The 15,463-nt window shown below is 40.5% G+C and overlaps 1 protein-coding gene across 1 annotated transcript in view; it reads left to right on the top strand.

The window, feature by feature from the left end:
- VWF (von Willebrand factor) overlaps positions 1 to 15,463 on the top strand; it is a 297,479-nt gene that overhangs the window by 214,351 nt on the left and 67,665 nt on the right. The window contains 2 exon segments of the mRNA XM_068278128.1: positions 4,748 to 4,968; positions 13,348 to 13,540. Of these exon segments, the coding sequence (XP_068134229.1) occupies positions 4,748 to 4,968; positions 13,348 to 13,540 (414 nt within the window).

Raw genomic sequence — 15,463 nt, forward strand, 5'->3', positions numbered from 1 at the left:
GATTCAGATTTCAGACATCCTTTACTTTTTTTTACTGTTTATACTTCAGCCCTCGATAAACCCCAACCTGAGCGTCGCACTCTCTATTCCCTCCACTTCTGGAGATACTGCTTCAGGCTGGGTCAGAAAAAAATTCAACATTGTGAAATATCTGAATATTCCGTAAGACAAAGATGTATTCAGCGCTTTTGGCACTCTCTGCAGATGCTGAACTCGATGTCACCGACTGTGTCAATAATTCATCCGTTCCATTAATACGTTTTCGCGATCGCGCTCCACTGTAGTGACAACACACTTGTGTCACCAAGTCCTCCACATTCTGGGTAAACGGCCTCTCTATAAGTGGCCTGTCTATATGTTTAAAGGGTTTCGAAAAGGGCCGCAATGAAAAGACAATGGGAGCCATTTATTTGCTAGAGAACGGAAAGTTGGAGTAAAAGGCTATAAGATAACGTAAAGCGAATAGCAAAGTTCAAGAACAATTGAGTAATAGACTTCATTGTGGTAGAAGAAAAAGTAACATTTTACAAAGCATTAAAGGGGCACTACCACGAAAAACTGTAAAATTTAAAATATGTGCAAACATATACAAATGAAAAACAAAAGTTTGCTTTCCTAAAACAGAAAGAATTTGCGATAATTCAGGTTGGAGTGAGCTTGAGATGTCTCCCAGAGCAACACTGCTGAATATATGCAAATTAACCATTGTACCCTTAGAAGCTAAACACACCTCCAGAACCGCTGGAATGCAATGATGTGTCAGCTTGTTAATTTGTACAGAGCCATAATAATCCAACATGCATACAGACTGTTTCGGATTGTTTGATCCTCATCAGTGCAGGGCATGGATTAATTTGGCTCTATGGAGTAGGGCTTGTAAATCCGAGAGGCACAGACTAACCAGCAAGCTCATGGTGACCCAGAACTCATGTTGGATTATTATGGCTCTGTACAAATTAACAAGCTGACACATTATTGCATTCCAGCGGTTCTGGAGGTGTGTTTAGCTTCTAAGGGTACAATGGTTAATTTGCATATATTCAGCAGTGTTGCTCTGAGAGACATCTCGAGCTCACTCCAACCTGAATTATCGCAAATTCTTTCTGTTTTAGGAAAGCAAACTTTTGTTTTTCTTAACATCTTAGTAAGGGGGCTTTTAGGACCATTGTAGTCCCTTACACACTCCAATGAGTTCTGGGTCACCATGAGCTTGCTGGTTAGTCTGTGCCATATACAAATGAGAAGTACTTTTTTCCAGAGTAAAATGAGCCATAAATTACTTTTCTCCTATGTTGCTGTCATTTACAGTAGGTAGTAGAAATCTGACAGAAGTGACAGGTTTTGGACTACTCCATCTCTTCACAGGGGATTCTCAGCAAGGCTTTTATTCTTTATAAAGATATTCCCGAAAAAGGATTTAAGCAATGAGGCTGGCCAGCTTCTGAAAATAAATATATCCCTGAGAATCCCCTATAAAGAGGTGGACTAGTCCAAAACCTGTCACTTCTATCTGATTTCTACTACCTACTGTAAGTGACAGCAAGATAGGAGAAAAGTAATTTATGGCTCATTTTACTCTGGAAAAAAATGTACTTCTTATTTGTATATGTTTGCACATATTTTAAATTTTACAGTTTTTTGCTGTAGTGCCCCTTTAAACGTATGCCCTGCCGGCCCTCTGCGCTGCTTGCCGTACACACAGATTAACTTTTCTATAAACTGCCATTTAATCCAGCAGGTTAATTAGCAAATCTTCTATAAAACTATTATTATTAAGCACTTTCCCACCACAGGTTATTTCCCCTTACAAACCAGAACAATTTTCACACATCACGTTCTTCCCATTCATCAAACCACAATGATCTATACATTGTTTTTTTAGTTCCCACAAAGTAGGCTTTCTTTGGGTGGTACTTTTTGCTAAGAATTATTTTATATGCATTTTAAAGGGAATAACAAATTTTTTTTTTTTTTTTAAATCATGATTTCTCAATTTGAAGCCATTAAAGTTTTAAAACCAAATGTGCTACAATAGATAAAACCCACATGTTTTATTTGCCCATTTGTCCCGGTTAGTACGCCATTTAAATTATGTCCCTAGTACAATGTATGATGACAATATTCTATTTGGAGGTAAAGGTGTATTTTTTACATTATTTGGGTACTCTTACAATAATATAAGCCCTTATTTAGCAAAAATAACAGTAATACACCATCATAGCATACATGTTTTAAAAGCTAGTCTCTAGCATAACAATTTATGTATTGTCTTTTAAATTCCATTACTTTATTCTTTTTACAATTGTGTTATATGGGGGCAGGGAGGGAGCATAATGAATTAATGGGCTTGTTAAAGGCATAGGAAATGTGTTATTATTTTTTATTGTAATATTCTTTTTGGCCACTAGATGTCCCCACACATTTTCCTGTCTGGTTAGAATGCAGCTCAAGCTGTGTTCCAGCCAACAGGAAATGACAGATACTGTAATTTTCACAATTAAATGAATACGGTTACTTGTTGCAACAGCAATCATTTCAATTTAAACACTTATATTGCGTTTAGGAACATATGTTCCTAATCCCCAATCTGTGGGGGGGGCTGTACGCGTGCATGTGTACACAAACAGGGACAACTATCTTATATATATATAACTATCCCTGGGAGCTCAAGTGAGATTTTCAGAGACGTAGATACTCGTCCCGCAGGAGGGGAATCGGTTAAGGCCTGCTTGAATGAAGTGAAGGTGGGTGTGAGCCTGATGGGGGGGAGGGAGTTCCATAGAGTATGAGCGGCTCTGAAGAAGTCCTGGAGCCTTGTGAGTGAGCAAGTGATGCGAGGGGTGGACATCTATAGTAAAAGCAGACTTCTGACGCAACTATCTCTCATTGGAGCATTTACAATTTGACATTTTCCTTAACTGTATCCTTTTCCTGCACAGTGAATCGCAATGACATCGCAATGCGACTCCACGTATAGCCACTGCACGTGTTGCCGATGCGGTTATCAAGCAATCCAACAGGTGTATGGTGCAAATTTGATTTGCATCTAAAAAAAAACAGCGGTAAAAAGCTTTGAATTGCACAGCACTGTAATTGCTATGCTATTTTCCTGCATTCCTATACATTCCTATATACTTCTGAACTGCACATGCACCAGTTTTAAACCACACATGCACAGTGAAATAAAGCCCCACGGGCCTCATTCAATACATTTTTCCCCAATTCAAGAGTACTTTAAAGCAGCAGGGACAGCCATACTGTCACAGGAGAAAAAAAACCTCATATATAAGTAGATAGATCTGCTTACATAACATATGTATTGTACTGTCCATGTTTTGATATCAGTGAATTTTACATAGTAAATTAAGAGAAAATTGTTCCTGGCATTTTCCATCGTAACTCCCTCTGACTGAAGCCAATCCTGATGTCATTTCCACCCATTCTTTTTTTTTTCTCCTAGAAACTAGCTTGCTATGTAAACACATGTGAGCACAGCATAGATCATATTTCAGCAGCTCACTGAACTGCACTCAGCCAATCAGTGAGGAGCAGGAATGTGGGAGGGGTGATGGCAAGCTTCCTTCTCGTCGGCAATGCATCAAATCGAGCCAGGCTGACAGAGATAAGATTTATTACAGCCAAAACTGAATAGATTGGAGTGCTTGCAATGCAGGGTCAGGTTGCCTGTTGCATAATCAACACAGAGTAAATGAAATTTGATTTTGTGGCTGACAATCCCTCTTTAACGTATTTTGGTTCCTGGACGTAGTTTCTACGACCAGGAACCATGCGCGCTACCGCGCGCCCCCGCGGCTGATCGCGCGCGTGCACGCGCATTCCCGGCTGCGGATTCGGTAGCCAAGGAATCAATGTATCGGGCTACGGAACCCGATCATTGATTCCTCTCCCCCGCTGAAAAAGCGACAGCTTCTCTCGGAAGCTGAGCTTTTTCTGGCCGTCTTCTTCCTGATGCGTCACTCTAAGCGCGTGCTACGCTTAGAGTGACGTCATGTAAACAAACTCATGGCCGCCATCTTGTGGCCAAAAAGTAATACTACACCTGAAAAAAAAAAAAAACAGAATTAACACACATTTACATTATAAATCTATTGTTTACCTCCCATCCTCCCAAAAGTACCCAAATAAAATGTTTAGTATAAAAAAAAAAAACCATTACAATAAAAAAAAAAACATGTAAATATTTACCTAAGGGTCTAAACTTTTTAAATATCAATGTAAAGATGAAATATTTCTATATTTTTTTTTATTTTAAGCTTGTAAATAGTGATAGATGCAAAATGGAAAAAATGCACCTTTATTTCCAAATAAAATATTGTAGCCATACATTGTGATAGGGACATAATTTTAACGGTGTAATAACCGGGACATATGGACAAATACAATACGCGAGTTTTAATTATGGAGGCATGTATTATTTTAAAACTATAATGGCTGAAAACTGAGAAATAATGAATTTTTCCATTTTTTTCTTATTCTTCCTGTTAAAATGCATTTACAGTAAAGTGGCTCTTAGCAAAATGTACCCCCCCAAAGAAAGCCTAATTGGTGGCGGAAAAAACAAGATATAGATCAGTGCATTGTGATAAGTAGTGATAAAGTTATAGGCTAATGAATGGGAGGTGAACATTTCTCACGTGAAAACGACGGAACCTGAATGGGTTAAGGGATACATTGTGATCTGGATAAATGAGATCTTTCACAATATATATTTAATTTTCCTCTCTAGGTGTCTGCAAGGGGAGTTCCAACAGACACATCGTCACCTTTGACGGACGGAACTTCAAGCTGCTGGGCGATTGCTCCTACGTGCTGTTTAATGACAAGGCGAACAACGTGGAAGTCGTTCTGCAGAACGGTGAATGCAGTTCACTGAGACGACAAACCTGCATGAAGTCCGTCCAAGTCAAGCACAATCAAGACACAGTGACTCTCTCCCATGACATGCAGGTAACTCAGTCACAGGGATTGCTGGGAAAATCATAAAATGATGACCTCACAGAGGTGGAAGGGTCTAGTACAGAACATTCGGCACGCAAACTGTTTTTGGAAGCTAACATCCTCCATTATGTGAATTTTGGTGCATCTGTTTTGAATGCAAGTTGTGTGTTGAGGCCCTGCACATCTATGCTGCTGGTCATTCAGATGCAGCCTGTCTTTGGAAGCGCTGCCACCTCCACCTGCTGTATATAAATCATAAATATTGTCATAAAACTGTGTGCTACAAAGAAAACCCAAAACAAAATCATAATAAAACCGAACCGATTGTAAAAACAAAAAATGCTGCTACACTTGCATATGGCCGACAGCACAGAGTCCCCACCTGGAGGAAGCCTCCCAGGGGCGTAACTAAAAATCAGGGAGCTCTCCAGCAAAGCTTTGATAGCCCCACCCCCCCCCAATGTCCACACCCCTTCCTTTGCTTGCCCCTGGCGACCATCACAGCCTGGGGGACCATCTTGCCAGGTTCATAAAGCAAGTGTGAAGATCGTGATCTTCACACTCATAGCAAGAGTAGCCACAAAAACACCTGATCTGAAGGATGGACCCCTTTATCAGAAGGAGTAAAGTAGTACCTGGGGCTCTGGGCCCCCCTTACGGCTCTGGGCCCCCCTGCAGTTGCACAGGCTGCTCCCCTGTAGTTACCTCCCTGCACCCTCCTAAACATGCATTGAAAAATTGGGAGACTCTACTGAGGTTTTTCAGGAACAACTAGATGTAATATTCCTTCATCCTGAACTATCTGCTCCAGGGCTGGATTTACCATAAGGCACTGTAGGCACATGCCTACAGGCACCCGATAATGGAAAGGCAGCTCACTTCCCTCCCTGAGCGCCTCTCTCCCACCTTCCCTAAGTCCTGATGAAAGTGTAAATGAGAGGTTATACTCACCCTGCTCTCGGCATTCCACTGACCAGATCTCCCTTGAGTCAGGAGCGCCTCTAGCTACTTAATACCAAGGTTCCTCTAGGTACCTAATACTTGGGGGCACCTCTAGCTACTTAATATTGAGAGTACTTCTAGTTACCTAAGGCTAAGGAGCACCTGTAGCTACCTATGACAGGCACAGGAAGTAAGGGAGAAGTGACAGCTGGGACAGCCAGCACACTTGTGGTGCAGTTTGGTGGGGTTTGTAGGTTCATGGAGGGCGAAGTCTAAGGTTCCAGGACATCTGTGCCTATAGTCTCCTCTGAGGTACATCCGGGCCTCATCTATCTTCCAAAATTTAATCGTTTTGGACGGAGCAGGACTTAAAACGATTGGGAAAAAATAAAAGTGGACAGAACATCAGGACAGGGAGTTCTATCATTACATAATAAAAAGAGCCTTCGGAGATCTGCACCTCACCACACGGCACCCAATATAACTTAATGGAATGCGAGCTGACTCCTCGGCGACCTTTGGCGGGGTGAGCGTCGGGGGTGAGTAATCTGCGCTGAACGATGATGCACTCCACGAAATATCCCAACCAGGCAGAAAATAATGCCTCACAAAGCGCTAAAGAAAACATTGCTTTACAACTGCGCCTTAGATTAAATGGATTATTGCCAGTTCCTACAAGTGCGCGTGACACGTTCGCCTTCATGCGCTCGGCATGTGTGACTTCACTCTCACTGTGTTTGGCTTCGCCTCGGTACGGGTGATTCAGTCTAGCAGTGATAAAGGTTGTTTCCCTGTCAACTTACACCTGATGGAGGTTAAAGAGAACCAGTCCCTATCAGAGAAATTGCAGAAATGTTAGGTTCTCATGTTGGAAACTCCACTATTGCAGAGGGAAAGACAATCCCTCTCCTTATTAGGGATGGTTGGAGATACCAATTTACACAAATCCACAATCCGGCACGAGTCTTACCAACTTCCCTGGAATTACGTGGAAATCTCAATTTCCGACTTTCCAATTCCTTTCCAGAATGTTTTTTTTTTTGCCGTTTTAGTTGAAGCACCGCTGACCCAGTCCCTCCCCCCCCCCCCCCCCCAAGATACTTTTAATACTGTTTTATTAGCGGTGCTTTGACTTGTGTCACAGCACCATCCTTTCCCTCTAGCGCCTCCTTTGGCCCCCGTTCTGCTCAGTCGTAATCCTCGACTAAGCATAATGGCGATTATGGGCGCGTAAGAAGTGGCAGGTCTTCCTCCTCTCTGCCTGTCCTTAGTTCCCGCCCCCTCCTCCCGCCGCTTTACTTCCAGATATGTGTTACAGCAGTGGTCCCCAACCTTTTTAGACCCAATGCCCACTTCAGCATCAGGCAATATTTCCGTATACACATACACTTGCACCTGCCCGGTCTTCGGAAATATTGCCTGTGTGTGGGGGGTTGCACGTGCACGGGGGGGGGGGGGGGCTATGGGCGTGGGCTTGTTCTACATAAAGAAGTCCTGGCAACACCAGCCCTACCCAACCACTATCTTCATCACCCTCAGCACTTTGGAAAAGATCCCTCTGCACTGCACTGGGGCTGCTGCATAAGCCACCAGCACAAGGTACATTTGGTGTGACAGGTGGTATGAAGGGGTGTACTGCCAGGGCTTCCTTATCTACTGGCAGTCATTTCCTACCCTCCTCTGCCTCCCCTCACTTTTACCCTTTCCTCCTCCCCACAGCCCCTTTACCCTCCTCCTCAAACTGACTTCACACTTCCCTCCTTCCACCCTCACTTCTTTTCTTCTCTTCTCCCCACACTCACTTTTACCCTTATCTAAGCCTTCCATTTCTTCTTCCCACACTAGCTTCCAGCACCAGCTGCTCACCTCCATGCAGCCTGAACTCCATGGCTAGCAAGAGACCAGAGGGTCCCAGTCATCCTCACTGCTGCCACCCGGAGTCCGTGCTGACAGAAAGCATGCTGCATTACAAATTACAGACAGTAGGTGGCAGCAGTAACAATGGCTGCAGACAGTCGCTTCTCTATAGCTTCCGGAAAACTTCAGTGATGCTTCTCTCTGCACTGTGATGTCAGAGGCAGGGCCCAGCTCAGAACAGCCTGAGGCCCGGTGTTGTGTCTGATTACGCTGCCTGTGGATTTGTGCTGCCCCGCATGCGCAGTAGGAGACTGTGTGGCCACAGTTCCTATTTAATTATGCTGCTGATGGTAAAATACTAAATATCTCTGCTTCTTCACATCCTACACTCCCCAAATTTTCAGGGTAGGGAGGGGACCCCCAAACTACCTCTATGCCAAATTGCAGCCCCCGAGATGCACTGGTTCCCAAGATAGGTTTCTCTAATCTATCTCCTGAACCAGCAGGGCTCGGGGGCTGCAATTTGCCATAGATGTCGTTCGGGGAATCCTCTCCCTACCCTGAAAATTTGGGGAGTGTATGATGTGTGGAAGCGGAGATATTTATTATTTTACCATAAGCAGCATAATTCACTTCACACTGAGCATGCGTGGTACTCAGTGTGGAAGGGAGCTTCCGGGCAGCGCAATCAGACATTACACCGGCAGTGACCCCTGTGTTACAGCACACAGCATGTAGGGGAGCTTCACTGTGTTCAGGCTTGTGGTAATTGAGCTTAGAACGATGGTGTTTATTAGTACACTATTGTTCTGACATTATGTACCACAAGCTCGCACACGGTGCAGCTCTCCTACACGCTGTGTGCTGTAACACAAAGGAAACTAAAGTGACAAGTGGAAGGGGCGGAACTAAGGACAGGCAGAGAGAAGGAACAAATGCCACTTCCTCCCCTCCCATAATTGACGTTCTGCTCAGTCAAAGATTACAACTGAGCAGACTGGGACCAAAGGCGGTGCTGGAGGGGTAGGATGGTGCAAAGCACTGCTAATGAAACAGCATGGAAAGAATCGGGGGGGGGGGGGGGGGGGGGTTGGCTGGGTCAGGGGTACTTTAATAAAGTTAGGTAATTTTTTATTTAAGTTGTTTTTGTGGAATCTGCTATATTTTGCAGATGTATACTGCAGTAAACTTAAGAATTCTCTGCTTAGCCTAATAATGCGTGTGCAGCCAGCAGGCAAGCCACGCATCTGCTGCAGGTTGGGTACAGGGCGGGGTTTTCTAGCTGCTGAATACTGTCATTGATAGCACTCACCTCTAGATGGAGCTGCAGAGCGTCTGTGGCACATTCCTCACTCTTTGCTGAAGATCTCCAGGATTTCCAGGCTTGCAGGCGAGTTATGGAAGATAACTGGAGGAAATTTCCCTGTTGTGTCCTGGTGCTGAGAAGGTCCAGAGGGTGGAGGCCAGTTTATTGATTTATATGTTGAAGAGAGTTGGACTCGGGATACAGCTGTTTAAACCCCCCTTGACCCTGTGGGAAGTGTTTTGTTCTTTTCTCATCCACTTTCACACTGCATTTATTCCTAGTATGTGAGTTCTTCGATGACAACATATGTTTTCCCTCCTATTCCGCTCTCTGGAAGTCTCAGAAATGACCCTGCAGGCCACACTTGCAGTCACAATGCAGGCCGATATGTTCCCCTGGCTTGTGGGGTGGACGTGGTAGAACTGTGCACGGTGTAGATGTGATCTGGTTTTACATGAAGCCTCACTTGCTTTGAAGGAAACCTGGAGTGAAAAAAGTGTCGCAAATCAGTAATTACCTCGGTAGAGGGAAGCCTCTAGATCGGGGTGCCCACACTTTTTCAGCTTGCGATCTACTTTGAAAAATGCAGAGTCAAAGAGATCTACCAACATTTATAATTGACTGGTGTACAGCAAGCTAATAGCTTTTCGATCTCTTTTAGTCTCCCATACTTTCCTAGTGGTTCTGGGTCACCCCGAGCTGCTTGGATTTTCTGTTGTACTACAAGGTGCCCAGAATGGATACAATTTGGTTAAAAAAACAAAAACAAATAAGAAATAAAAAGTAACAAGGTAAAGGTGGCTTACCTCTCAAATGACACTTAAAGAGACACTGAAGCGAAAAAAAAATGATGATATTATGATTTGTATGTGTAGCACAGCTAAAAAATAAAACATTAAGATACATCAGTGTAATTGTTTCCAGTACAGGAAGAGTTGAGAAACTCCAGTTGTTATCTCTATGCAAACAAGCCATAAGCTCTCCGACTAAGTTAGTCGTGGAGAGGCTGTTATCTGACTTTTATTATCTCAACTGTTCCTGGACTATTTACTTTTCCTCTGCTAGAGGAGAGGTCATTACTTCACAGACTGCTCTGAAAGACTCATTTTGAATGCTGAGTGTTGTGTAATCTGAACATATTATAGAATGATGCAATGTTAGAAAAAACATTATATACCTGAAAATAAAAGTATGAGAATATTTTCTTTGCTGCTAATCTTCTAGTAATTATTCATAGTACACAACCAATTCACTATATCATTTTTTTTTTCCGCTTCAGTGTCTCTTTAAAAGGAACCTGAAGTGAGTAAAATTATTTAAAATAAACACATGATGTAGCTGCAAATGAATATTACATACTTACCTCACCGTCAGTTCCTCTCACAAGCTCACCATTTTCTTCTTACAGTGATCCCTTCCAGTTCTGACAAGATTTTGTCAGAACTGAAATATACGAGTTGCTATCAGTTATATATCAGCAGCTGTCAGTTACAACTGAATGTGCAGGGTAATGCCCGTGTTTCCCTATGGCTCAAGTGGATGATATTACAGTTTAACAGTGTGCTGATCAGGAAGCTGTTATGGGGTAATGGCCATTTTTAAAATGGAGGACGGAGAAATCCATTGATCACAGTGGGCAAATGGGACGCAGGAGAGGAGAAAGAGATTGAGGAGTAGACTACACAGGCGGTACGTATGACCTGTGTATGGTTATTTTGACTTTTTATTTTCAGTTCAGGTTCTCTTAAAGGATTTCGGTTGTTTTAACATAGGCAACGCGTTTCATAGGTTCAAACTCACTTCCTCAGGTCAAGTACAGTGCCAACCACTGTGAAGCTCAGAGCGCCCTTGTTGTGTCAGTTAACCTCCCTTCCCAAGGGTGGGCCTTGGACTATGGTGGCTTGGCCATGGCCACTTTTAGCACCAGTTTTTACCAAAAGAGTGACTATCTCCCGCACGTTACGTTTGGGGGACACGAGTGGTGACAGGCTATAATTCTCCATCTGCCTGATGCGGTTGGCTGCCCCTTGCTGCTGCATCTTACTTTTGTGAGTATAATCTCATCCTGTAGTATTTCAAAATTTGGTGTAATTTTTCGCAAAATTTTGCATCATTTTGTGCCGACTTTAGAGAATAATAGCAAAGCCCCCATACATGCTATTGCTATCAAAATTGCTACATATGTTAAGGAGAATAGTGGGTATAAGTCACAAAAATAATTTTTCAAAAAGACCTTGTAGTTTTTGAGAAACTCAGTTTTAAAAATGTTTTTTAAACTGTAATTTTTCTGTTTAAAAACCATTTTTTACTTGCATATTTAAAATCGAGTTTCTCAAAAACTATAAGGTCTTTTTGGAAAATTCTTTTTTTTTACTTGTACCCACGATTCTCCTTAACATATATAGCAATTTTGGTGTCAATAGCATTTTGGGGGGCTTTGCTATTCACTTCTAAATTCGGCAAGAAATTACGCAAAATTTCACCAAATTTTATGCGAAATTATGAATGACTGCACAAAATCAATTGAATTTGCAAATCGTAATTGCGTATAAACGTAATTGCGAAAATGTATGCGAAATTTAGCAAAATCGTAATTTGTTGATTACGATCATCACTAAGTGTAAGTTGGAACAACGCATGATCAGCGAATTCGATCAGCCTAAAAAAAAAAATCGGTACATGTATGATCAGTTTTGCACTACTTATATTACCAGCCAGTCTATCTACATGTATGTTATGTCATTATTACATTTATGCCTATGTTTAGCCCATTAGCAACTTCCGTATATAGTTATTACATTTGAGATAAGTGCACTGCTTTTGACCTCAGCTGTCAGACCTCGTCCTGCTGTGAATTATTGGAAGGCTTTGATCTCTCTCTGATAGCAGAAAATATAGAAACTGAAAACATAAGTCCTCTGTTATTGTCTCACACTGCCCCCTAGTGACAAGTGGCCATAAATACGCATTAGAGCAGTACTGATTAGAAACAGGGTAATGTAACAAATTAGAAATGAAAAAGTGCTAAAATAATTGGTCTGGAGGACTTGCAAGCCTCTAAATAAATGGGCTGCTAAAGGGTTAATATGTTTTGTCACTGTGGTTCCTATATATATATATATATATATATATATATATATATATATATATATATATATATATATATATATGTGTATATACATACATATATATATATGTGTATGTATGTATGTATGTATGTATGTGTGTGTGTGTGTGTGTGTGTGTGTATATTTATAGTACATCTCTAACATTTTTGTAAATATTTTATTTTATCTTTTCATGGGACAACACTGAGGGTATGATGCTGTGATACAATGTAATGTAATCAGTTTACAGCTTGTGTAACAGAGTAAATGTCCTGTCCCATCAAAATAACTCAGCACACAGCCATTAATCTCTAAGCCGCTGGCTACAAAAAGTGAGTACACCCCTAAAGGAAAGGGGAGGTGGCTCAGGGATTTCTTTGTTCAGCAGGATTACTGTTTCATAATAAATACTGTATATTTGCCATGAAAGCTGTTGTTAAACTTCATACTTCCCGTGTACTGTTTACAGTACTCGAGAGTTGGGAATTAAGTGTAGCGCCATCTTGTGGCCACAAAGTAAAAATTCGCCCACATACACTATTCTATAGAAAAAATAAATACCTTTTTTTTTTCCAACTCCTTTCACCTCTACACAACAGTTACCAAAGTAGAACACTTGTAAAAAAATTACATAATTTAAAAAAAAAAATATATAAATAGAGACCTTAGGGACTTTTTGATATGTATGTCATGAGGGTATATTACTGTCATTTTTGTAAATAAAGGCTTGTAATTATTGATATAGTACAAAAAAAAACACTAAACAGAAAGAATACACCTTTATTTCCAAATTAAATATTATCACCATACATTGTGCTGTGGACACAATTTAAACGTTGTAATAACCCAGGACAAATGGGAAAATAAAACGTGTGGGTTGTATCTATCATAGCATATTTTATTTTAAAACTATAATGGCTGAAAACTGAGAAATAATGATTTTGTTTTCACATTTTTCATATTATTTACTTTAAAATGCATGTAGAATAAAATAATTCCATATAGAAACAATATATAGATAATTTTGATATGATAAGTATTGATAAAGTTATTGGCGAATGAATGGGAGGAGCATGATGTGAAAATTGCTCTGGTTTTTTAGAGTAAAAAACGTGGTACGGAAGTGGTTAATAGCACTTTGTCTATTGAATTACAACTGTTATCATATATTTTAAGGTTTCTGTGAATGGAAGATTGGTCACGGCACCTTATCAGGACAGCGCCTTTGAAATTGAGGAGTACGGCGAGGTCATGCACGAGGTCAAGATCAATAAATTGGGATTTAAGTTCACATTTACACCGTCCATTAATGAATTCATGCTACAACTCAACCCTCACATTTTCAATTCAAGAACGGCCGGACTTTGTGGTGAGTTGTTTGTACAACAAATGGAAGACCAATACGGATTTCGTTAGACAGCAATGTTGTCTGTCCTATGGCACTCTACAAGCCGTTCTTTGGGTTGAGAAAACGTAGGAGTAAAGTTGGGACCATTTCAGGCGCATACACACATCCAATTATGATTGGCCGAACACTGTCCAGTTTTACCACTTCCATGTAGTATGTGAGCCAAAAAACTTTGGATACTGTGAACAGATTGTCTAAGTAAGCTCTCATAGTACAAGTAATTGGTAAAATCATTGGCCAATCAAAATTGGATGTGTGTACCAGACCGTATTATTTAACTGAATAAACTGAAAAGTGAGTATGATAAAGGAGGCTGTACACAATTTTAGTTTTTTTTTTTTCAACCAGAGAAATCCGATCGATTTAACACTCAATTAAATAATTTGATGAATTTAACCAATATACCGTACACATTTGTCAATTTTTTTCCCAATATACATACATTAAGATTTTCATATTTTTTCTATCTGATTTTTACAGATCATTTATCGAAAAAGTATTCATTTATCAATCGTTCAAGAAGTTGAAAAGAAATGTATTTTTCATCCAGAAAAGAACAATTAAATTTTCAGTGTTTTCCAAAAACTATATAATCATATACAGTATATATTAAAAAAAAACTGTTCTTAAAAATCTATAAGTGTATGCTATATTGGTTCAATGTATTTGATCAAGCAGGAAAATTAATCAGATTTAAAATGTAATGGTGTATGTCCACCTACAGTTTTAGGCTGTAATACAGAACTGAATAGGAAGTGAATGTAGGGGGGTGTTGTTAGTTTTAGGCCTCTTTCACAGGCGACGTTAAAGTCGCATGTTAGAAAATGTTCCAACGCAGACTAACATACAGCAATACAAAGTCTGTGTGACATTCACAGTGCACACGTTCCGTTGTGTGTAACGTGTAGCAATATTTAGAAAGTGCGGCATGCTGTGCGTTTAGCAATACATTTTGCTGCGTTATGTGTGTTGCACATGCTCAGTAAGGTTTTTTGTTTTGTTTTTTAAATGTAACGCATGCGCCGTTTTCGTTCCATCAGTATGCAACGAAAACGGCGCACCAAGAGATACATAACGCAGTGCAAAATAACGGCCAGTTTCATAACCTACATGCACTGCGTTAGGGGCACGTTGTGCGACTTTCACGTCGCATCAAACGCAACGTCCCACTGTGAAAGAGGCCTAAAGGTGTCCATTTATGGTACAATTTTTTCATCAGATGCGATCTGCTGACGCGGTTTTATGATCGAATTGTACAGAAAACTGTGCAGTGTATGGCAAAAATTGATTTCAAACTATTCTGTGGTCGACTGGAACAGAAAATGTATTCAAGCTGAATGTTGGATTTTTACCATCAAATCGGAAGAGAAAAAATACCCTAATCGACCCGTTTATGGAAACAATCAATACTTACCTTTCAATTACTTTTGATCATAAAAATTGCATTGAATAATCGCATCTGATGAAAAAAATCTACTATTAACAGGAACCTTAAGTCAGGATTTGTTCCAAGCCTGGTTTGTGTAAATAAAATTTGGTAAATACATTTTACTATAGTTTCCCATGAAAAAAAAAACATATTAATTGCCGTAGTTCATCCTATAAGCATAAAGGAGATAAGGAGTGCAGCACATGAACTTCTTAATTTAGGTCGGATTTTGCCTTCTGGAAATATACATGTCATTCACTGTTGTATTATATAAATAGTAGTGATGGTCAAGTTGATGCAAAGTTATGCAAATTTTTATGCAAATTTATTCAGCTTGAAAATGAACCAATCGAATTTTACCTCAGCAGGATTTGATTGATTCATTTTCAAGCTGCATACATTTGTAGAAAAATGTGCATGAATGTGCAACAATTCGAAGTTATTTGCATCTACTT

Source organism: Hyperolius riggenbachi, chromosome 3 (assembly GCF_040937935.1).
Source record: "Hyperolius riggenbachi isolate aHypRig1 chromosome 3, aHypRig1.pri, whole genome shotgun sequence".
Taxonomy (NCBI): Eukaryota; Metazoa; Chordata; class Amphibia; order Anura; family Hyperoliidae; genus Hyperolius; species Hyperolius riggenbachi.